This window comes from Microchirus variegatus (genome assembly GCF_963457635.1).
Source record: "Microchirus variegatus genome assembly, chromosome: 1".
Classification (NCBI taxonomy): domain Eukaryota; kingdom Metazoa; phylum Chordata; class Actinopteri; order Pleuronectiformes; family Soleidae; genus Microchirus; species Microchirus variegatus.
Window position 1 is genome coordinate 27,260,711 of NC_139802.1, and position 23,213 is coordinate 27,283,923.

Sequence of the window (23,213 nt, forward strand, 5' to 3'; positions counted from 1 at the left end):
TCATACATTCAAGCAGCAGCATGTTTAATGTTGTTCTCTCTCTGTTTAATTACGACTTAATCACCGACTCAGCATTTTATCTGCGTTACGACACTTGGGATAATTCATACACAAAGTAAACAGAAAAAAAGAAAGTAAACACAATTGTTGCTCTTCTACATATTCAAAACATTTTAAATGTATTCTTTATTCTCTTTGTAGTGGTGATGTATTTCCTTATAGTTTACATTTTATCTAAAAAGAAAAATATATTGCGTGTTTTTCTTTATAAAATGTTGTTTGTATTAGGGTTGAAATATGAATCATTTTCTAACCAAAATCGTAATTTGATTAGCAAATTCTTAATGTCAGAGTTTAGGCAAAATAAAATTAGACGTTAGATCTTTTCATCCTAACATTGGAGTATAGTCGTTAAAATGTCCATCCAACTGGTTTTTTTTCCATACAATATAACGAATAATGTAAAAAAAATTAATTTAATATTTTATATAAATTGATGTGGCTTACTTTCTATCCACTTATAGGAAACACATCCAGCTGTGCTCTCGTCCAAAACATCTGGCTGGACAGTGTGTCAGACCTCTCACCTGAGTTTGTGGTGGACAGAAGACAAACCCACAGTTATTGTGTCTTTTTATTTCTTTGTGGACCGACTCAGTGACCTGGACTCTTGCATGTATAACCCGAGTAGACACAGTAAAAAGGTGAGTGCACAAAGTTCTCGTTTGTTTCTGATTTAGCGTATGAAACCATTATGAAAAAATACTGCGTGTGTGTGTCAGCTGATTTCTGAACAGTAACAGAAGAGGAACAACTCATCGCTTTCACAATCATAAAAAAAATATATACTTGAGCAGAGTTCATTGCAGTGGAAATTGTTTTGTTTTTTTTCTTTTAAATGAAATGCAAAATGTTCTCTCGTTTCTGTGCACGCATGTGTGGGATCAGAAAAGTTGGACAAAGACATCAAATCAAAGTGGTGCTGAGTCAGCGTTGTTGACACGGAGTCAAAACAACAGTCTTAAAATAAGGAACAGCAGTAAACATCCCTCAAGAAAGATGCTGGGCCAGTGAGCAGCAGTCCATTAAGTGATGCTGCCAGCAGTGCACTCACAGTTTAGTCAGAACAGAGAGATGAGAATAGTGGAAGCTCCAGCAAAAGACGTGAACAATTCTGACTTATGTTTGGATTGTTCTCACCTTGTATTAGGCCACTTTCATCAGATACAACAAGTAGAGTTTGACCATGTCCAAGTTTTTTGGCTGGAATATTTTGCACATTAGTTTTTTTTTGTCCTATAATTCAAGAACTAAAATAGTTTAATATCAAACAGATTGCTTAATTCCACGGTTCTCAAACTGTGGAATGTGTACCAACAGTGGTGCGCAAGCTTCCTCTGGTGGTACTTACTCTTACTGTACTGTTACTGTTCTACTGTATATATGGAATAGAGCTGAGGAATTTTAACTGGAAATGTGTAGAAAATGAAACAAATAACAAACAATTATAATAAATGAAATAATTATAATTAATCTAAAGTATTCAGTGGTAATTGGTAGAAAAAGTTTCAGCACCACTGGTGTAATTTAAAGGTCCAATGCGTAAACTATACACACTTCCAACACTTTCAGCTGCACCATGCAACCTCATCATTAATGCTGTGAAATTTTACAGTCTGTACCTTTAAAGTTACTGCCAAATTTAAACAATGTAACATTATTTGCATGCTGCGTAGTTCATTTGAAAACAGGCTCTGTCGAGCAGAACTATCAGACCTGGGGTCCGTTTCACAAAGCAGGTTCAACAAACTCTGAGTCTAACCCTGAACTCTGAGTTGATCTACTCTGAGATAGGTCACTCTGAGTTTTCGGTTCCACAACAGCTGATTTGAGTTAGTTTGTTCAACTCAGAGTAGTTTCACCTTGAGTTAAGCGCGTGCACCACAAGTATAAAAAGACAGCCTCAATGGAGCCCTGTTTCGACGAGTCACCATGGCAACGGGGAAGCGGAGGGTGACGCGCTCATACGTGAGTTTGAGCTAGTTTTTAGAAGGAAGTGTAACACAGCAGCAAAAGAGAGGGAGACGGCGTCGGAGAGAACACTGCTGCTGATGCAGAAGTTTAAATGTCGTCCTTTGCACAATCACAATAATATTACAGGGGGAAACTGCTTGAGTGGGAGACTATTAATTTATTTCATTTAGGTGTAATCCCGTGGGGGACTCAGAGTTTTCACTAAACCTGCTTTGTGAAACAGGCCCCTGACAGAGGGAGTGTTTGTGTGTATACAACAGCAGTGCAGGAACGGTCGGGGGACAAGAAGTGATTCTCCCGTCAGCAGAATTCAATCCTTAACAATGTTAATTTTAGTTACAGCCTCAAATTGCAGACAAATAGAGGTTAATGCACACGGCTAACATATGTCAATCCTCTGTGTATTTGTTGACCACTACAGTATGTCCTTAAAACCACCGTGTCAGTGTGTGTGTGTGTGTGTGTGTGTGTGTAATTGTTACCTCCTGAGGACATTTTCTGGCATAAACACTGACCTTGTCAGGACCAGTAGTCCTCCTGGAGACCAAAACCTAGTCAGAGTGAGACAGAACCTTGTGGTTAGGTTAAGGTTAAAGTTTGTCACTAACTTTTCCATTCATTTGGACATCCTAAACAAAGCCTTCTACCTAACCTTAAACATGAAGTCAATGCAGTGACTTCAGTGACTCCAACCATGACTAATTTGTTACTGCAAGATATTTAGTGAGTTGTATAAGCATTTGCTGTGCTTTGAAAATAGTAAAACATGTTAGTTTCCTGCAGATGAACGTAAGGTAGATTTAGTTAATCATCAGTCTCTAAGATATTAAGTCTCTTATTCTACTATCATATATATAATGAAAAAAAATGAAGGAAGGTGTGTTTTGATGGTAGTCGCCTGAAATCTCACATATTTTTTTCTTCCTTTTCATTTAAGAGGGATGGCAGCAGACAACCACCTAAGGACACGTTTGTGACCCTTTTGTGTGGCACCAGACACATTTTTAATTAGGTCCATTCAGCCTTCAGCCACAATGAATTCAGATGACGACCCGTGCCATAGCAAGCACCACATCGAAGCCTCCAAAACCCCGCTGATCAGTGCCATCATGTTCGCTACGGGGATCTTCGGCAATGTAGCGTCATTGGTGATCCTGGAAATCCGACGACGCAGAGAAACAAGCACAGGGGGGAAATCGCAGCGTTCTCTGTTTCATGTGCTCATCACGTCACTGGTGATCACGGACTTGGCAGGGACTTGCCTGATCAGCCCACTGGTGCAGCTGGCGTACTCACAAAACACTACTATGGTGGGGATGTCACCAGAAAGCAACAGTGTGTGCGAGTACTTTGGCGTCAGCATGACCTTCTTCAGCCTGGCCACCATGTCGCTTCTCTTTGCGATGGCATTAGAGAGATGCTTTGCCATCGGATATCCCTATCTGTACAGCCGGCATGTCACCAAGAAATGTGCCTACATCACAATCCCATTGGTGTTTATGTTATGCATGATATTCTGCCTCCTTCCTTTCGTGGGGTTTGGTAAATACGTGCAGTATTGTCCTGGCACGTGGTGCTTCATCGACATGAACCCGCTGCAGAGGGAGGACAGAGTCTACCCCAACCTCTATGCCACCATCATGCTGGTGCTGGTGCTGGCCATCGTGGTGTGCAACGGTTTTGTGGTGTTCCAGCTTTTCAAGATGTACCAACGGCGGAAAAGGAACAGCGGCTCGAGCACGAGGTCCATCCATGACCGCAGAACGATGTCCATCGCCAAAGAGGTGGATCATCTCATCCTACTGGTCTTCATGACCATCATCTTCATCATCTGCACACTGCCCCTAGTGGTAAGATGTCAGCAGCACACACACACGTCCATGCTTTGTCCTTGTACTGCCAAAAATGATCATGTTTATCGAAAAGGTTTTGCTGTACTTTAGTTCATGTGAAATGACTCCATGAGGACTGAGTTCAGCAGCAGTTAATATACTTTATTGGGGTTAGTTAGCTCTGATTAATTTCACGATACTGTAATGTTGATGCGCAGGGAGTCACTCTGTTTACTAACAGCTTAAACCAATACAATTTGTCTTTATTATTAGCTCCTTGTTGCTCAGACATTGCAAATATGACTATAGAAGAGGACATGAATAAAGCATTTAAGAATAAGGTTTAAAGGGATAGTTCGGAATTTTGGACATAAGACCTATTTTCCAACTCAGCCGGTGTGATGGAGACATTTTTTCAAGAAATTTCATTCATTTCTTCTAGTTGCCGAGTTCGCTGGTGGTATGGCTAGCGCAAGTCAATGGTATGTGCTAGCATGGCAAATCAAATCAATTATAATGGCAGACTATCGATGTACATATCTGTGTTGATAGAATAATATTTGAAACAAAACTAACGTCGCATCACATGAATTTTTGAGGGACTACTTTCTCAGCCCTATACTTCCGGCAGCGGAATCAGTCCGCTGCTGCCGGAAGTATGACGCGCTGCTGCTGCTGATGAGACATAAATCCTTCAAATTGCAAGGTTGGTTTTATTTCAAACATTCTATGAACACAGTCCAAAATTCCAAACTATTACTTTAAATACAGAGTGCTATTTACAAAATCAATGAATCAGCTGTAATGACACTATTTTGGGGAAGGCTATTGATGTGTTTTCTAAAACAGCGTCATTAAATGTGATTCAAGCACAATTGTGCAAACTATTCAGTCTAATCACACTGCAACTATCATATATTTATTTGCTGATTATTTTCTTGATTAATCAGCATTCCCATAAAAGTATGTTTAGCTTTGTCCAAATAAAAGAGAAAGAAAGTAAATCATCACTTTGGAGGAAAAAAAGCTCTAACATTCAAGCTTAAAACTGTAGCCAATTCATGTTAGACTGATTAATGTAAACACACTATAAACTCCTGTCAAACATTGCATTGATATGAGACATACTGAGGAGTGCTTACACACAGCCTCTCTACACGTGTGGCATTCAGTGTAGATGCAGTTATTCATAAATAATAGAACAGACTATGGTCTGACACACCGCGCCAAAGATGAGCGATAAACAAGAGTCTCCCTCTTGGCCACAGACAGTGGCCACATCCAAACGGAAACGGCACGAAGCATAAACTATTATTTTTTCTGGAAATATCTCTGTTGTAGTACATATGCCAGGACTGGAGGTTGTGTTGTAACACTCCACTAAAAGCCCCATCTGGTGAGAATTCTTGTTTATTTTAGTATCGCAATATACATCCCAATGTCAGTTTTTTGCAGCCCTAATATGCACTGTGTATTAACATCTCTTGACTTATTAATTAATATTCAGATGGTTTAGAATATCACTTTTCCCAGTCATTTATTTTTGAAAAAGGAAATATTCTCTGTAAACACAATGGTTCATTTTTCGAGGCTGGTGACAATACAGATAAAGATGGAACTTATGTAATTACAGCTAACGATGAATGCACTTTACTGCAGACTGCAGTAATGGCCAATTTAGTTTGTTGTTGTTGTTGTTTCCTTCGTTGAAATGTAAAGTCATAACCTTCCTCTGGTACGGCTGCCAAACTGTGCATCACGCTTTAATAGAGGAATTGGTCTGGAAGAAGACAAACAATTTTATGAGCTCAGTTCCGTCACAAAACAGCTTTATAGAGGTTCTGTGTAAACATGAGCAGACTCAGAGGAAAGATTATATCAAATGACTACACTTCTGTTTAATTATGCCTCAATTCCACTTTTTGGATTAAAGAAAGATAAAAATCAGCTTGCAAATATGCTCAGAAAGCAATTTTTATTATGGGGAGAGAAATGAGTCACTTATTTAGGCAGTTATTCTGTGTGTCTATTTAAATATGATGATTTGCTGAACCCTAGTGCACTGTACACCAGCTTTCTAAACCTCCTTCACTGCCCCAATTGGGAAGCTTAGTGCATGACTTGCGTACAGTGAGGTTAAGTGAGTGCAGACAGGAAAGAGGATACACAAAGAGGAGTTTTGCCAAAGAGAAACACTAATTAGACTACATCAGAAATAGTTCTCTAAAATCAGAGTGTTTAGTCCTGGCTAAGATTGTTTGCATATGTATTTGATTGGTGCAACATCTATGTGAGTGGGCATTAAAATGGCTAACTTCAAATTCAGACAAAAACATGTGGAATGCTGACACTGTTAGCTGTGAAGTAGTAATGTGCAGAGTGCTAAGGTCACAGGAATCCCTGCTGCTGTCAGTTCTGGCACCTTGGTCAATGGTCATGTATCATCACCACATCTGGACACAATTAAGGAGAGCAGCTCATCTGCTGTGTACAATCTGGGAAGAAACCAACACCCATGCTGTGTACATGCATGAGAAACTTATGAAAACACATTCTGCTGCATACGATATCGGTGTGTCCTGTTGTGGGTTCTTTGAAAATATGGAGTGGGTGGCCTATTGTTATGGGCAGTTTGATCTGTTCTGTTGGAGTCGCATTCAAGTAAGTCAGAATCATTCCCAACTGGAGTTAGACACTTCCACGGCTGCATTCTGTCACCAGTTCTGTTCATAATTTTTACGGAAAGGATTTCTAGGCACAGCCAAATGTCAGGGGTTTCAGGTTTGGTGGTATTAGGAGTTTGTCTCTGCTTTTTGTAGGTAATGTGGTCCTGCTGGCATGGGCACATTTGCAGCCAAGTGTGAAGTGGTTGGGATAAGGATCTCCACATTTGAGGCTATGATACTCATATGGAAAAGGGGAGATGGTGTTACCCAAGTACTTGAAGTAGCCTTATGTCAAGAATGTGGAGAAAATGGAGTGGGAAATGGACACACCTGATGTAGACAGTCCATTCACCACAGAATTATGGGTTGATCAACTATCTAATCCTCACCTATGGTCACCAGCTCTGGGTACTGACCAAAACAAAGATATCACAAATACAAGCAGCCAAAATGAGTTTCCTCTGCAGGGTGGCTGGACCCAGCCTCATGCAGAGGACAGGATGTTTTGGTCTGTTACGATAGTATGGTCACATCAGGCCATCTCAGAGCCATACAATTGTACACTGATCAACAGACATGAGAGTATACAGAGAGTATACTCAAGCTGACTCAATCCTCACGTCTGAGGTGATGACATTAAGAGGAAGAGATGACACTCACAAACAAGACTGTAAACAAACAGTGGTGTACGAAGTGACGTGCATGATACTTGCTGCGTGCGGTTGTAAGAAGTGGAGAACGTCATCACTCCTCTTTCACTTTGCACATCCTCTGTGCTCTCACTGGTCCGTGTCATTGATGTGATGGACCACGGTGTAGAAGGCAGCAGAAACATTCAAATATGTAGACTTTCTGTTGTGGGTGGTCTTAAGACATTCAAGATCTGTCCCTGATGGAATTTATCACATTTATTTCAGTCATAGATACAGTTGTCTCTTTATGGAAGTCATATGCCATACATGCTTGTAAATCACTCACTTTTGGTATTATGTCACGTGTCCTCTCTTCATATTTCCACTGAGTTGACCTTTTAAATGACATTTCCTTTTATTGTCCTGTAGAAAGAGATGGATAACATTTTACCATGTGTTATTCATGTAATAGGTGATTATGCCAAGTGTGCTTTGGTTCCTTTCATGGGGCAGCCAAAAATGTGTACAAATATGAACCATTTTGCATTTTTAATGTTAAGCACAGTTTAAGCACCAGAATTAGTTCTGGGTGGCCTTTGCAGAAACACTCATGAAAAAAGAACCAACCTATGCTGGATATTTGAAAGGGACTACGTAGAAATGATGGTCCAGCTTTTACCTACTTCTTTCTGAAATGAAAGCCCGACTGTTTCAATGATGAGAGGAATTTCACTCCCATTGTCATAGTAACATTATTATTATTTGACAGAAGCAACAGGCAGACGTTCATTTAGAATGTAGGTGCTTTACATTTATATTATGGTCAGCGGACTCCCAGGGCTACACATTCAACCTTAGTAAACAACACTAGAATTGCATTATTTATTAAAGGCATTAAATATAACTAGCAATGGGATACCACAGACTGAGGTCAGGATATCACACACAGTGATATCATGTTACATTTTTCTGCCAATATAAAACTGTGGGCTGTAGATGTGTTTGCCCTTGGTTATCTCTCACAGCATTAAAAATTAAAAAGGCTGTAACCTTTTTGCACAGAAGAAGGAGAGTGACAGTGATGGAGAGAGAGGGTAGGAAAGACTAATAGAACGTAAGAAGGTTGCAGTTTTTTGTTCCAAACACATACAATTTAGGTACATATCTGTCTTTCAATGACAGGACAAAAATAAAAAAAACAAAATCAACCCAAGTTAAACCTCATCTTTTTCTCATTTCAGTATCGTGAGCATTAAGCCCCTCACACACAGTTCACACTTTTATAACTCTTCCTGTTAGTGCTGCTCACAGTGTGAGTTGGATTTCTTAAACTCAGTTAGGGGGAGACCAAATCTGTGCTCACACGCCATCCTTCACCAACTGTGTTTTTGTCTCACATATAGAGAGGTCTGTCACCAATCACATAAATGGACCCATGTGGGTTTTGCTCAAAATCCCAGCCCACCTCATTCATTTTTATTTCTCGAGTTTGTTGTAATGGTGATTGTTGAACTTATTGTTACAGTGATATGTTTCCCATGCGAGTGGAGTCTCTATGAGAAGATGATGTGTCAATGTTGCAGTTATTACCATGTAAAAAAAAGGGTGCTTTGATGCCATTCGGAGCCAAGTGAGTTGAGAAAGAAAAGCTTCATAATAGGAGACAGAGAGAATAAAGAAGTATAAAAGAAGTAGCATGAGACATTGAGAATGTGTTGAAGACAGAGGTGAACTTAAGTTTTAACTCAATTGTTCCTCTATCTGAGCCAGTCACAGCTTCCATGGATTGTATTAGCATGCTGGTTCCCAACCTTGTGGTTCCTGCATCACGTTCCAGCCATTTTCTGCAGTAGCTGATATCGCGGACATACAGGATTTGAACCACAGAAAAGGAATTCATCAGTGAAGCCTGCTGCTCATTCTCAGCCTCAGTGCTACTAAGTTAGCTGTTTCCATTTAAATTGAATCCACTCTAAAGTCAAAAGACATGGGTGAGGACACTGAGCAGGAATGTTGATATTCAACTTAAATGTGTTATTTATTTCTAAAATGAAAACCATTGTATTATTACCTCTGCCAAGAAGATGTTTTTATCCTTGTCTGTTTGTTTATTTATTGTCAACAGGATTACAAAAAAAAAGTACTGTGCTGATTTTACCATGTTGTGATGGAATCACGGCAGCCGCAATGTTGATGGTTGGACCCATCAGTACTCGGTTGTTGTTATTAAAATATTGCATCCTGGATATAAGCATTGGAATCCCAGCTTGGTTTGGCCTCAGCATTTAACATGTGCCTGTCCTGCGACCGCGCGCTACACACTTGTTAGCATTCTCTCATTCAAAGGCTGCCGTTATTTGTCTGAGAAGCAAACAAATATGATCCTAAGAGTAGTTCAAATATCCTCTTTTAATTAGAATATTACTCTGGTCTCTGTAAACATCCTGCATATTGGGATGAGAGCCTGTCTTTCTGTCGAAAGTCAGGGACTTTCTGGTGTGTTCCATACTAAGGCTTTTTCAGATAAAATATGTTTACCCGTCACTCGCATTCAGTGTCTAAAAATGTGTATAAGAATCCATTTACTGTTGGGAGTAGATTACAATTACAAGAGAAATTGGCAAAAGTTGACAGTTTTTTGTTTCTTTCTTTTGTCTTCCATACAATTGAGCAGCGTGTTCTCAACAGTAACCCTGATATAAAAAAAACCTGCATTTCACAATGAGAATCTGATCATGCATAAGTATCTGCTTGACATTAAAACTGAAGCGGTTTCTGTTCCTATTATTCATGTCCCGCATCAGGTTGTTTTACTGCAGGGGTCAGCAATTGCTTGGTGGCCCGTGGGCCAAAACTGGCCCGCCCAGCATCAGTATCTGGCCCGGCAGATGATTTAGCAAATCATATATCGTGTTCAGAGCTTTTATTCTGAAAACATATAAACATGATTCAAATAGATTCTGTTGCACAAATTTACAGTTAACTTAAACTAAATGTTTGGTTTGAAAAATAAAAGCACTGCTGTTGTCATGGAGACAGGTTCGGGGAGTAAATGTCTGTAAAATAACTATGTTAAAAAAGAAGCAGTAATTCCTAAAAGTGGAATGACACAATAATTATTAACAGTACGAGTACGTATCTCACACGGATTTGTCTTCACGACAAGCTTCTGATTAAAGACAACATCCACATTATTATTACTAGCGCAGTACCCGTAGGAAGTATGTATTCCTATAGTGGGAGCTGAAGAGGATTTTTCAGTTATGGTAATGCCAGTGGCTGACAGTCACAACAGCTAGCTACGCTAATGCTAATCGAAAATTAAAACATTTGCTTTGTGTTTAATGAGGTTGCACAGTGTTTGTATTATGTTAGCCCTACGCTAATGCTAATCATAGCCTCACAAGCTTACCTTTGGAAACAGGTTCGCCAAGTAAGTCGCAAAGTATTGCATGCTAATGCAAAATAAATATGTGCTCGCATATTGGTGAATGGACACCTCGTCGTTTCATTATAACACCATGTTCTGCGGTGAACCGTGTGAAAATGTCTCACCCACCGTGAGGACAGCCTCTTCACTCCCACCTCCCCGCTCCAGACAGCGCAGCTGCTGCTGATGAGCTGCTGCCTGGTGTAGCGTGATAAATCAGTGAAAATAAAATTCCTCCAAAACGATTGAAAATCAAGGCTGCACACCATCGGGCCATGCTCAACCCATATCCAAAGTGTCTTAGGGCAATCTGACTTCAGGTCAGCGAGATATGCTTGCCACAGACACACAAACACACTGACACAACTTGCTTTATAGATAGCTTATGAAGGGAACAAAAGTGGATTTTTATTTTGAAGTTTCTGATTGAACACGTTTTATATAAAGCACTTTTGCCCGATGAAGATATGATGTTTTAGCCCAACTAGTCAATTGCTTACAAAAAATTGGCCCCTGGCCACATTTATTTGCTGATCCCTGTTTTACTGCTCTTGAAAACAGGTTCCACTCCGCACCTGTTTCTGCTACATTGGACGGTTGAGTGTGGGACTGATAACCAGGATGTGATTGTGTTCAGTGGGAGCTTATTAACACAAAAATCTCTTTTCACTCTGCTCTCTTCTGTTTTCCTCTCTATCTGTCTCTCAGATCCGGGTGTACATCAACTCCATAGGGACCCGCGTTGAGTCTCACCGGATGGACCTAATTGCACTGCGCTTCATCTCCATCAACTCAATCATTGACCCCTGGGTCTTCATCCTGCTCTCCCCCAGCGTGCTGCACTTTTTCTGGACCTCGGTCTGCCACACTCCCCTAGGAAGCTCGAGAGGTTCCATTTTCAAATCATCAATAGCAAAAGAGAATGCCAATAACATACAGCTGTCCCAGACAAAACTGGACTACAATACCAACTTACACAGTGCGGAAAATGTATGACCACCATGAGACATTATATTTTATTATTTATATTTATTTGACACATGAATGTGTCCTCTTTGGTGATCACATGAAGTGGGAGAGGCCTCGAGTGCCACAACACCTACACCCTGTGAGATGTTTTTATCTTTATTGTAGGGTGTGTTTGATGATATAAGAAACCCTTTGTGTTTCTCTGATAAGCTCCTATCAAGTATGTCAGGTGAAGGCCATCCACTTCTAGCATTTCAGCAAATTCAGTGCAAGCTGAATGGATACTGAACTCCACTAATTAAGCATAACATCTCAACAGTTGTGTCTTGTGCTGCTTCGATTGCATGCCAAACTGCAAGTGGGTTTTCTCTTCATTGTACCAAGACTCAAAGGTTTGAGATGTGACAGAATTAAATTCTTACATCACCATGGACAGAGGGAATAATCTTTGATCTCTGAAGGAAGACGTGATATAGCCTTGTTTGGAGATGAGTTCTCTGATTTAAATGCTGCTTTTCAAACTGTTGTGCAACAGTTCTGATAATGGCCAAAAGCCAGGAGAGACGCCACCTTCTCACAGGACCCATGATCACCTGCCATTAGCATGAAATTGCATAGAAAGTGATATCAATTTAAAGCTGTTTTGCTATAAACAAATGCCCACTACGATCAAACCATGACTTCAAACAGTGACTTCACACAATGCTGATTAATTCTTCTCATGTTTTCCAATATAGAAGTATTTTGCCTGGTGACATTTCCAATGCTGCACACAGGAAGTGATTTATTTTATGTCAGGACAGATGGAGGCAACAGTAACGGTGTGACAGTCAAGTGAGATGAACAGTTTGGAGTATGACTGAAAATACAAAGAAGCTTCCACCAAAAGTTTCAGAAAATAATTCTCCTGTTTCAAAAACCCAGTCGTTCAGCAGTTTGAGAAACGCTTCTTGTCCCCACCCGTCCTTGTACTGCCAGTGTATACACAAAAATGCTCCCTCAGTCAGTTCTAAAAGTATTGCTTGAGAGAGCCCATTTCCAAATGAAGGACACAGCATACAAATGATGTTACAAACATAGGTTATAACATATTTTTATACTTTTTTAATCCCATAGGCAGACATAAAATGTCTGAAGCATACGTATAATCCAGAGAAATATACAGTATGTAAATATCTGAGGCATTACTTCCTCTTCTGAACTCTTAAGAGTTGTGTGTGACCCACTTTCTCACATTTGGAGGTTCTTAACCTCTGCTTTGATAACCCCTCCCATCACTTTCCCAATTTCCTGCGTCAAAGGTCAAAGGTCAGAACCCCTGATGGACTTGCCATTATAAAGATTGCCAGAGAGGAAATGATAGGAAATACAGGAAAATGTTACTGTATTTTAGAATTGTTTGATATATCTGTACATGTATTATATAGCATGAAGATATAAAAATCTAGAGAGTGCACCATTTTGACTTGAAAATCTCTGTTCATTGTTAAATGATGACGGACACACAGTCTCACTTTATACTACAGCTACTCTCTGTAACTGTAACAGCTACATTCTATAAGATTAACTTTGGCACATAATTTAAGCAAATTGTGCTTTTTTTTTGAAGTTACAAACCAATATTTGGGATTAAATTGTATTTAAGTATAATCTTACATTTCTTATTTCCCCCTATATGCTAGGGTTGAAATTGAAGCTGCTCCATGAAGGTTTTTGGGAAACGGAAAGTAACGTTTACATTCAGTGTCACTCACTGGAGGCCAGTGCTTTGCCCGTGCTCTTAAAAAGTAGAGGATACAAACAAAACATTTGACAACTAGCACTAGTGGTCAGAAGCTCTACAGGGTAATTCCAATGTTTATTTTTGTTGAATTAATACTGTTTTAAATGGCTGTTATGAAGCCAAAAATATTCTACAAAAGGCAGTCTAATACAAGAATTGTAATCGTAAACCTTTCACCTCCACTCCAAACATCATTGTGAACTGCAGCCTCAAAAATGGCCTTGAAGTTGCATCATGGTCTGTCTAGACCTGTTTCAGCACATACTGTACAGCATTGTGATGTCATAGTCACCTGCAGCATTAATCTTTATTACTCTATAAACCCACCATTCCTTGTGCCACAGAGTGAGCAGACATGTCATTGCACCTTAAACTATTAATCTCTGTATCTTGCTGTATTCCTTCTTGGGAGGTATTTTGCTCAATCACTCTGACATTTGGAAAAACTATAAAAATAGTACCCTTAATTTTTATCCTCAGCCTTTTTACGACTTAAGTGCCATTAGGACTGCATTAGTTTTATAAAGGGGCATCTTAAAGTGTCATTTTTACTTTTTACAAAGCGTGCACAGCTCACATAAAAACAGCATCGTGATCACAGTTTCTGATTATGTTCACATGCTGATTGTTCAAGCAAGTCCAAATACCAACTAAAACAAGGTATAAACAAAACTTCTTGGCCCTCCATAGGACTCTACCAGTCAGTATTAGAGCAGAGAGTTACATGTGTTAGATTCCTACTGGGTTAAAGTGCACAACACTGTGGGGAATTGTAACTATTACTGCATCTCTTCCTTTCCTTTTAAAGAATCAAATCCAAACTGTCTGGCAAGAAAATAGGCTGCTACAGATTTTCACAGGATCTTGGTTCATAAGGGTTTCAAACATACAAAAAAAAAACTTAAAAGTGGAGTGAAAGGTGTTATGGAAGAGCAGGTATTGTGTTTAAAGTCATTCATTGATAGTTGTGATTATGGAGAATGTGAGAAAATGTAAGGGATCTGAGTATCAGGTAAACTTAATTAATGTGTGAGTGTGTTACTGTGTTGTCACTTCTGTGCTCAGTATCAAACTGTGCAGTGATTACCACAGATAAACTGCTTCCTGTGGATGATGTGTTCACGTTATGCTGTGTGTGCGTGTGTGTACGTACATACTAGTGCGTTCGTTCTGCAGTCGTTTCAACAGTTTGAAATGAATGTATTTGCAAATACATAAATATGCTGATGTGTCCATGTGCAGACAGTCGGTTGTAGGTTTGAGCATGCTTGTGTGTGTGTGTGTGTGTGTGTGTGTGTGTGTGTGTGTGTGTGTGTGTGTGTGTGTGTGTGTGTGTCACAGACAGCACTGAAATGTAATGGATGTCAAATGAATGCTACCTGCCTGGATTTTTTTGTACTCTTAATTATAAAGTACTGTAGATGAAACCGAATGTATCGAGCGCACGAGTGTTTATGTGTGCGTTTTATGACTTGTGTAAATAAACATCTCATTCACCAAATATTCTGCCCAGACCTGTTTTCTAACCACTTTCCTACACACACACACACACACACACACACACACACACACACACACACACACACACACACACAGAAGGTGGATGGTTTCCAGATGTGGGGTCTATATCCGTACTTTCAGTAGGACGTGTGTTTCATTACGTGCCTGTCGGCATTGAACAAAGTTCCCTCCACATGTTTTAGTTTTCTCTTGTTCATGCCTTTTCCACCATTTAATACAACATACAGTGTTCTGTGAATTAGCCTTACTAGTTTAGAGTATGTGTTGTTGGCTCACTGACCACATCGACCTACATGGTCGTCCGATTGCTAATTACAAGCAATCACAGCGCGAAGGAATTTGAGGAAAGTCATATTTTTATGCTTCCACTGAGCGAGCGGACAGCCATAGCCAGACGTTTTAAGCTTTCTTGCCATCTCACACAATCGTGAACACGATATCTGGTGAATAATATGAGGTTCTTATTCAAGTTTGACGTCACTTGGTCAAAGATATCCCGATTTAGTGGTCAAAAGTCAAGTTCAGTGTGAACTCACATGTTGTGGAAGCATGGTGAACCTACCAGGAAACAGGATGTGTCAGCTTTTTGCTAAACATCAGCGGTGCTGATTCAATGGTCCCCACAGATAATGCCTAGCCTACAAAAAATACATTTAACTTCAATTTATTATCAATTACTGATCATTTCAACTTAGTTTGGACCCCCAAAAATCTCCACTTGGATGTCAGGATGACTTCAATGAATTTGGTTGTCAAAGCGCACAGACATTGCATCCCATTTTGACTTTGTCCTCAGAATTCATCTGCTAAAAATTATGACACTATAACATAACTGTGATTAAATTGTGTATGGGCAGAAATAAATGTAAACTGTATTGACTCACCAACTTGGCAGAGCCATAGGACTAGAGAGCAAGAATATTATCAAATTAATTAATCTGATTCTGCCTGACTTGCCACAAGGGGGAAAAGTACCATAAATCCTTTTACAATTTTGTTCTAAATAAAACCATTTATACCTAGCTTTTCCCACTTTCCACCATTTCCACATGGGCAATTAACATCAACACATTCTTACACATTCTTCACACGAGTATATACACAAGAAATCCCTTTATAATCTGATTCAATTAGATAGATGTTTCCAGCCAATGAGTCTCACGAAACAGGATGTTGCTTTTGAGTTGCAGTTGTACATTTACCCTGATATAACCACGAAATGACTCTAAACTCATAAAGAGTTCCTTCCTTCCTCTCTTCCTCCTCCTCCTCTTCCTCTGGCCTCTCCTCTACTCTCCTGCCACCATTTGCCAATGAACGCATTAATATGCCCATTGCTCCACTCTGGCTTTCGATCCATTCTTAAAATTAACTTCTTTCACTCTCTGCTCTCATTTCAACTCTCTCTTCAACACCAGTCACTGACCTTAAAGCCTCTTTACAGGCATTAGCTTGGAGTCTGTTGAATTGTCTGAATTACACTGTGAATGGCAGCATGTGCATCAGTTTTTGACTTGTTCATCTCTCTGTGTCAGTCACTGTTCTGTAGTTTGATCTGTGCATAATGTCATGATGTTCTTTCTTGTTTAACTGCAGTTACATAATAACCACTTCCTGTGTCTTGACATGCTTTATAGATGACTCACATCTTTCCTCCAATAAACACCAAACATAACTGATAAAAAAAATTATATTAATTTCACAACATGACCTTTACAACAAGATTTACTAACTATACTATTTATTCTTACTTCCACACCTCAAACTAAATACATGCAGTACATTCTTCTTCTTCTTTTCCTTTCGGCTGCTCCCTTCAGGGGTCGCCACAGCGAATTAACCTCCTCCATCCAACCCTGTCCCCATATCCTCCTCTCTCACACCAACTAACTTCATGTCCTTTTTCACTACATCCATAAATCTTCTTTTCGGTCTTCCTCTAGACCTCCTGCCTGGCAGTTCCAACCTCAGCATCCTTCAACCAATACATTCACTATCCCTCCTCTGTGCATGACCAAACAATCTCATCCTGACCTCTCTGACCTTATCTCCAAAACATCTAACATGTGCTGTTCCTCTCATTAACTCATTCCTGATCCTATCCATCTTTTTCACTCCCAAAGAGAACCTCAACATCTTCATCTCTGCTACCTCCAGCTCTGCTTCCTGTCTTTTCCTCAGGGCCACTGTCTCTAGACCAGGGGTGTCAAACTCATTTTCACTGAGGGCCACATCATCATAATGGTTACCCTCAAAGGGCCAGATTTAACTGTCATACAGATTAAATGTAACTAAATGTAACCAAATGTAATGTAAAATAAAGGTAACTACTCCGTAACATATTGCTAAATAACTTTCTGTATTTATTACTTATTCAATTTCACTCATCGCATGATGCATATACAATGATACACTGCGTTCTAGTGACGGTGCGGTCACTTTGCGGGTAACGCAATCGCCATGCATTGTGGGAAATGTAGTTTATGGTCAACACACAGCTTAAAGCAGCATAGACTTATTTTAAAGGGACACTATGTAGTATTTATGGGTTTATATGACCCAAAATCCACTTTTTTATACATATTATGTACTCCTGCATTGTCTAGTCGCTGTATAATATTCTTTGTTTCATTTTCGTACTGTTTCAAAAAGTCATGTGAAATAACATGGTCGCGGGCCGCTACTGCATTGCCACGACGCCATGTTTCTACCGGAGCCTGTAAGAACAAACGCGAGAGAACAAATCAAGCGTTGCTTTACTTGTAGTGAAAGTCCCGCCTCCACTCTCTCCGCTTCGTCTGCTACGGCCGCGGTAGCTCGCCCTCTCCCTCGCCTCACGAACCTCATCTGCTGACACGGAGAAAGACAACGAGGACGACATTTGACCAGCTGAGGATACCGTAGTGCTCAGGGAAGGGAGGGGGTGAGCAGAGGAGCAGTTCTTTGTTGTAAATTTCAGCCTCTCCTCTAGATGGCACTATAAACTACTTACTTCACCTTTAACACAGATTTTTAAGACAAATTAATCACTCCCGGGCCACATAAAATGACGTGGCAGGCCACATCTGGCCCCCGGGCCTTGAGTTTGACACACGTTCGCTGGTTTCACCACTGTCTTACATACCTTTCCTTTCATTCTGGCTGATACTCTTTTATCACTCATTACCCCTAACACTTTTCTCCTGCTCTCAGTGTAGTTTCCACTACTCTTTCCAATAACTTCATTGTATGACTCAACTTTATTCCTCATTCAAAGGAGTATTTTCAAACAGCAGTCTCACGTACAAAGAAAATATTGTTTGGTCTTAACAATAAAGTAAATAAAGAACATATAGTCTCCTGCATTAGCAGTTGCTGTAAACTTAAACGGAATATACTTCAGGGGCTGGTTGCCAGGTAACAAAACTAGCTGCATGCCAGTTTGTTTACATGCACGAAGCTCTGGATTTATTTAGCACACGGACTTGCTGGAGAAGTACTTCCAGATGAGAGAACGATTTAATCTTCCTAAGAAATTCAAGAAATCTAACTACATAAAGCAGCTGCGTGTATTGATATTGTTTGACTTGCACAGAGAATCCAACGGGCATTTTTTTTACAAAGAGAAATGAGACACGACTTTACAGACATGACTCACACTAAACTGCAGAACCACCTGGTCAAAGTACAGAAAATAAGCAACTCCAAATCAAACTGCAGCCATCATTCTTTGACAGGACCAATGTGTCGTGAGTCAGACTCCAACCTGCAATGTCAGTAAACGAATGTCATTTGATTACACTTTGACAGGAATGTCATTTCCCTCACTAATTACCCATAATTCCCTATATACTGTATCCTGCAAGCTGTCTGACTCACTAATAAACAATTACATCCAGACATCAGGAACATATCAGCACTAAGTGAATTTATTCAACATAATTTATTTGTTGATTAATTAACCCTGTCCAGTAAATTCAATAATCTTTTCTCTTCTTGTGTTGCGATCAGGTCAGAGGAAGGAAGGAGCTGACGTGTGTGTAGAGTGTGTATTTGTGAGCATGCAGATTACAGATATACAATAATGACACATAAAAGGCATAAGGACATAGAAAAGACTGACATATGTTTACTGTTAAGTTTTTGTGCCACAAAAGCAATTGAGAAAAGTTATGATTTTGTTCTCGTAATTTTTTAAAAGAACAATATTACAATAAATATTTGCTTTTTCCTAAACCCTCATACACATTGGTTGGTAGTCCTCATGGTAGTCTAGCTTTCACATTTACGGCTGTTTTTGTACGTGACCCAGGAGGGCTATATGGTAAATAATAGCAATAATATTTATTAATTATATTATAGAAAAGATGCAACTAAATGTGTTTTACATAGTCAAAAACAAACAAGCAATTAAACCAATAATTACTGACAAAAAAACCCAGAAAAAATTGGTTAAAAAAAAAAAAAAAAAAAAAAAAAAAACTAAGAAAAATGTTTCTTTTTAGTTCTGGCTGCTCTGATGTTTAAGGGAGGATATTTCATATTTTGCGGCATAAAATGAAAAGGCAGCCTTACCAGATTTTTTGTGGGAAGAAAAGGCAGTGAAGGATCATTCATTTCTGGTCACTTATGTAAGATGCTGCTGAATTATATAAAGTCATATATATGTAAAAGAACTTTAGCAGCATCAACAAGCTGAAGAAGCCCAAGTTTATTGCAAGCTTACACCTGGGGATGTCAATAGGAGACATGGCATTCAATTTCACAGCTATGGTGATAATACACAGCTGTACATCGCTATGTCTCCTGAAGACACATGGCCATTTCAACTGCATTTTATATATACTCAACAAAAAAATAAACGCACAAACTTTAAATGGTGAACAAAAATAGAATGTCATGACATTTGTTCAGATTCTTGATGCATTTGTTTATGGAATGATTTGTTTTGCTCAAACCCAGTAGTCCAGTGTCACTTGGTCACTCCTATTGACTACAAACTCAGATTGAGTATTTTAACTCACGAGAGTCATGGAGCATGGCAGAGTGGTGGTCAATGTGGACTTTTGTCACTTGTCAATATGCCACAGATGTCACAAATCATGAGGGAGTGTGCCATTGGCATGCTGAGTGCTGGGTTGAGCGTTACAGCTGTGGCAACACAACTGAATGTGCATCATTCCACTGTCAGCCGCCTGTGGACTCGTTTCAGAGAGACTGGAACGACAGCGAACCGTGCACATGCCCGCCGGCCACGTGTTACCACGCCCGCTCAGGACCAGTACATGTGGCTCCAGCACCTCCGTGATCGGTTCCTCCCAGCGACCAGAACTGCCGGTGAGACTGTTGGTCTGCACAACAGACAGATTTCAGCTCAGACAGTCAGGAACCGCCTGGGGGAGGTGAATCTCCGAGCACCTTGACCACACCAGGGTCGCGACCTGACAGCAGCCCAGCAGAAATTGATCCTAATGCTCGCAAATTAAAGCCACTTTATTGATAAAGTTGTACTGTTATTTTTGGATAGTTACTCTGTTTTGTCACATAACAGTAACTAAATATTGTACTTAATCCTGGACGGAAGAAGACTTATTGCAACTCAACCAGGACAAAACTGAAGTCAGACGCGTTACATGCATTGTCATTGAAGACATCTAATCAAGTCAAACAAAACTGGACTCTGAGCTCAGTTTTAATTCACATGAGATACTGGTGCATGTAAATACCCTCAAATTAAAGATGAAAGTGTGGAGTTAAAGCACATCTGGTTTGTTTCATTTCAAATCCATTGTAGTGGTGTCTAGAGCCAAAAAGAAGAGAATTGTGTCGATGTCCTAATATTTATGGATCTGACTGTACATGCCCCATCGACGATCTACCATCCTCAGGTGCCTGCATAAAGTCAACAAACTAATAGTAATACCAATTATGTGACTTAAAGACAGGATCTTGAACCCAGATCAAAGTAAAACTTGATCAAACTAAACAAGCCTTCCATGTTACATTGAGCTCTCAATAAAGGAATGGATGTGTTTATTGTTTCAAATGCTCTCAAACTCAGAAAAAAAAATCCTCAAAAATAGTGAATACAAAGCGCTTCAATAATTTTGTATGAAAAGTGCTCTATAAGTAAAGTTTTATTGATTGAAATGAACTTAAAACACATACTCACACACTGTGACATGTTATAGCTGTAATCTGTTCAAATTGACCTTTTTCACAGCAGCCATTGACACTGTCCTGACTTGATCATCTGAGCCACTGTGATCAGTAACACCAAAATGGCCACCGTGCAAAGGTCCCACTGTTTTTTTGTTGTCATGATGGAGAATCAACAAGATTCACTTGCACGACTATCAACTAAACTGTCATGGTTGTGTTTTTTTTGTTTGTTTGTTTTTTAAACTTCAAATGACTATCACTGTCAATGTGCTCACAGCCAACAAACTGAATATTTTTTCCCCTATAGCATTTCAAACTAAAAACACCAAAACCAAATAGCTGTTTTCCAAACTGACTTCCAGTTAATCTGTGTTTTCCAGCCACCCACACTCACAAATTGTTGATGAATAATGACACTTCCCACTTACCGAAGCATATTTTAAACCTGTCTTGTTCTGAGAAAGTCAACCCAACTTGATGAACCAAATAAGCTAAAAAAAACAGTTATAATCAGTTTCCACCATCAGTTTGTCACCTTCCAAACTCTCCTTGAATAACCTCAGATCTCCTAGAACACATTCATTCTTCTCATGACTGTGGACCAGTTAACATTTACTCTAGTTTAAGAGATGATAATGAAGAGTTGATATGATCGTCTCTGCAGCTGACAAAAAATAATCTGTTCAACAGTAAAAAAAAAAAAAAAAACCTTAATAGCAGGTCATGAGTAGGTCATTGAGCACACAAGAAAATGTAGCTTTAGGGAAAGTAGACGAGTCAGAACTAGAGCAGCACAGTGGCTGACGAGCTTTACTGAGAGAAAACCTCTAGATTGATCTCATATGTGTTTTACAAGGTCTCATCATTATTAAGTTCAACCTATGAGCTTTGTCATAAAAAAAGTACATTCATGCAGATATTTTGGGATTACATAGGCAATGCAAGAAGTCTGCTTTTATGAGGGAGTCAACATATGAGAATAATTGTCTCCAAAACACACTTAACTACTAGGTGATGCCCTCTTAACCATTGGCAACATAAGGCATGAAAAACATCAGGTCTCTAACAAAAAGGCTTATTGCCCCATTGTTGCCATGCTTTTCCTTCCTGACTGCAGATTTCCATTTGAAAATTAACAACTCATCTAAAACTCTCTCCATAATGAGGGAACATTCCTCTGGTAATAGTCTTTAAAACAGCTTCAAGGCTTCTCTCACAGAAAATCCCTGTCACATAGTGAACATATTTTAAACCACAAAATTGAGGCTCAAGGCTGTTCTGACTTATATGTAGGCTGCTCTGGTGCTCACAATTCAAACAGGGGGTTTAGGTTGAACATCCATAGATGAGAGATTAATACTAGCAAAGGATGTTTGAGCAAAATATTTGAAAAACCTAAAGGAATAAGTAGCATCTGGCAAATAAATTGCACACTGCAATCAACGAAATACCCCACTCCGCTCCACCCTCCCCTTCAAAGTGTGGAGGAGAACCTGCAGGTTATGTTAAAGGGGAAATGTTTATATCATCTCCATGGATTCTTAGCAAACAAAAAATGCCATTATGTATTTCAGTTAAACATAAAATAAAGACAAAATTGTTATAAATACCCCTTTTACAGATCACCTCCAAAATACTGACTGCAAATCCATCCTTATTAGCAGCAATGTGTTGTCCTCATGGTGGAAACTTGTTTTCACAGTCTTACACATACATACAACAGTGTTGCATAAAGCAAAAGGTACAAAAGCCCTTGCTTCATCTTGAGATAGGAGCAATCAGTGACTGTGGCTTTGATGTTGGGCCACCTGCTGCTTCAACATCAGCTGATACTGAGAAGATGGAAGATGATTCTCTGCTACTGGCGGAAACCGTGATTAGCTACACAAATGTTATCAGTCCAGGCTGAGGAGAGGGGTGTTTTTCCTATATCCCAAACCTGAAGGAAGCATGTTACACTATTGTTGTGAGTTAAGTTTGAAACTTTTTTTTTTTATCTTTAAAAGGAGACATATGCAAAATCAACTTTGTAATCATTTAAATCCTTATATTTGGGACTCTGAAGGTCCTAATAGTGGGCAAAGTGTGAAAAAAGATTCTCACTCATGTTTTTGTGGTCCTCCTCAGTCTAAGTACATGAGATAAAATGCGCAATGTTGACTTCTGCACTCATTTGGACGTCACAATGCGCTAAATTCCTGGAAT

At 39.5% G+C, this 23,213-nt stretch overlaps 1 protein-coding gene across 1 annotated transcript; it reads left to right on the plus strand.

The window, feature by feature from the left end:
- Positions 1 to 3,068: 3,068 nt before the first annotated feature.
- ptger2a (prostaglandin E receptor 2a (subtype EP2)) lies at positions 3,069 to 11,590 on the plus strand (the record flags this gene model as incomplete). The annotated part of the gene is made up of 2 exons (XM_083898000.1): positions 3,069 to 3,884; positions 11,303 to 11,590. The coding sequence occupies 2 exons, from the start codon at positions 3,069 to 3,071 to the stop codon at positions 11,588 to 11,590; spliced, it is 1,104 nt and encodes a 367-aa protein (XP_083754126.1).
- Between the last annotated feature and the right edge of the window lie 11,623 nt (positions 11,591 to 23,213).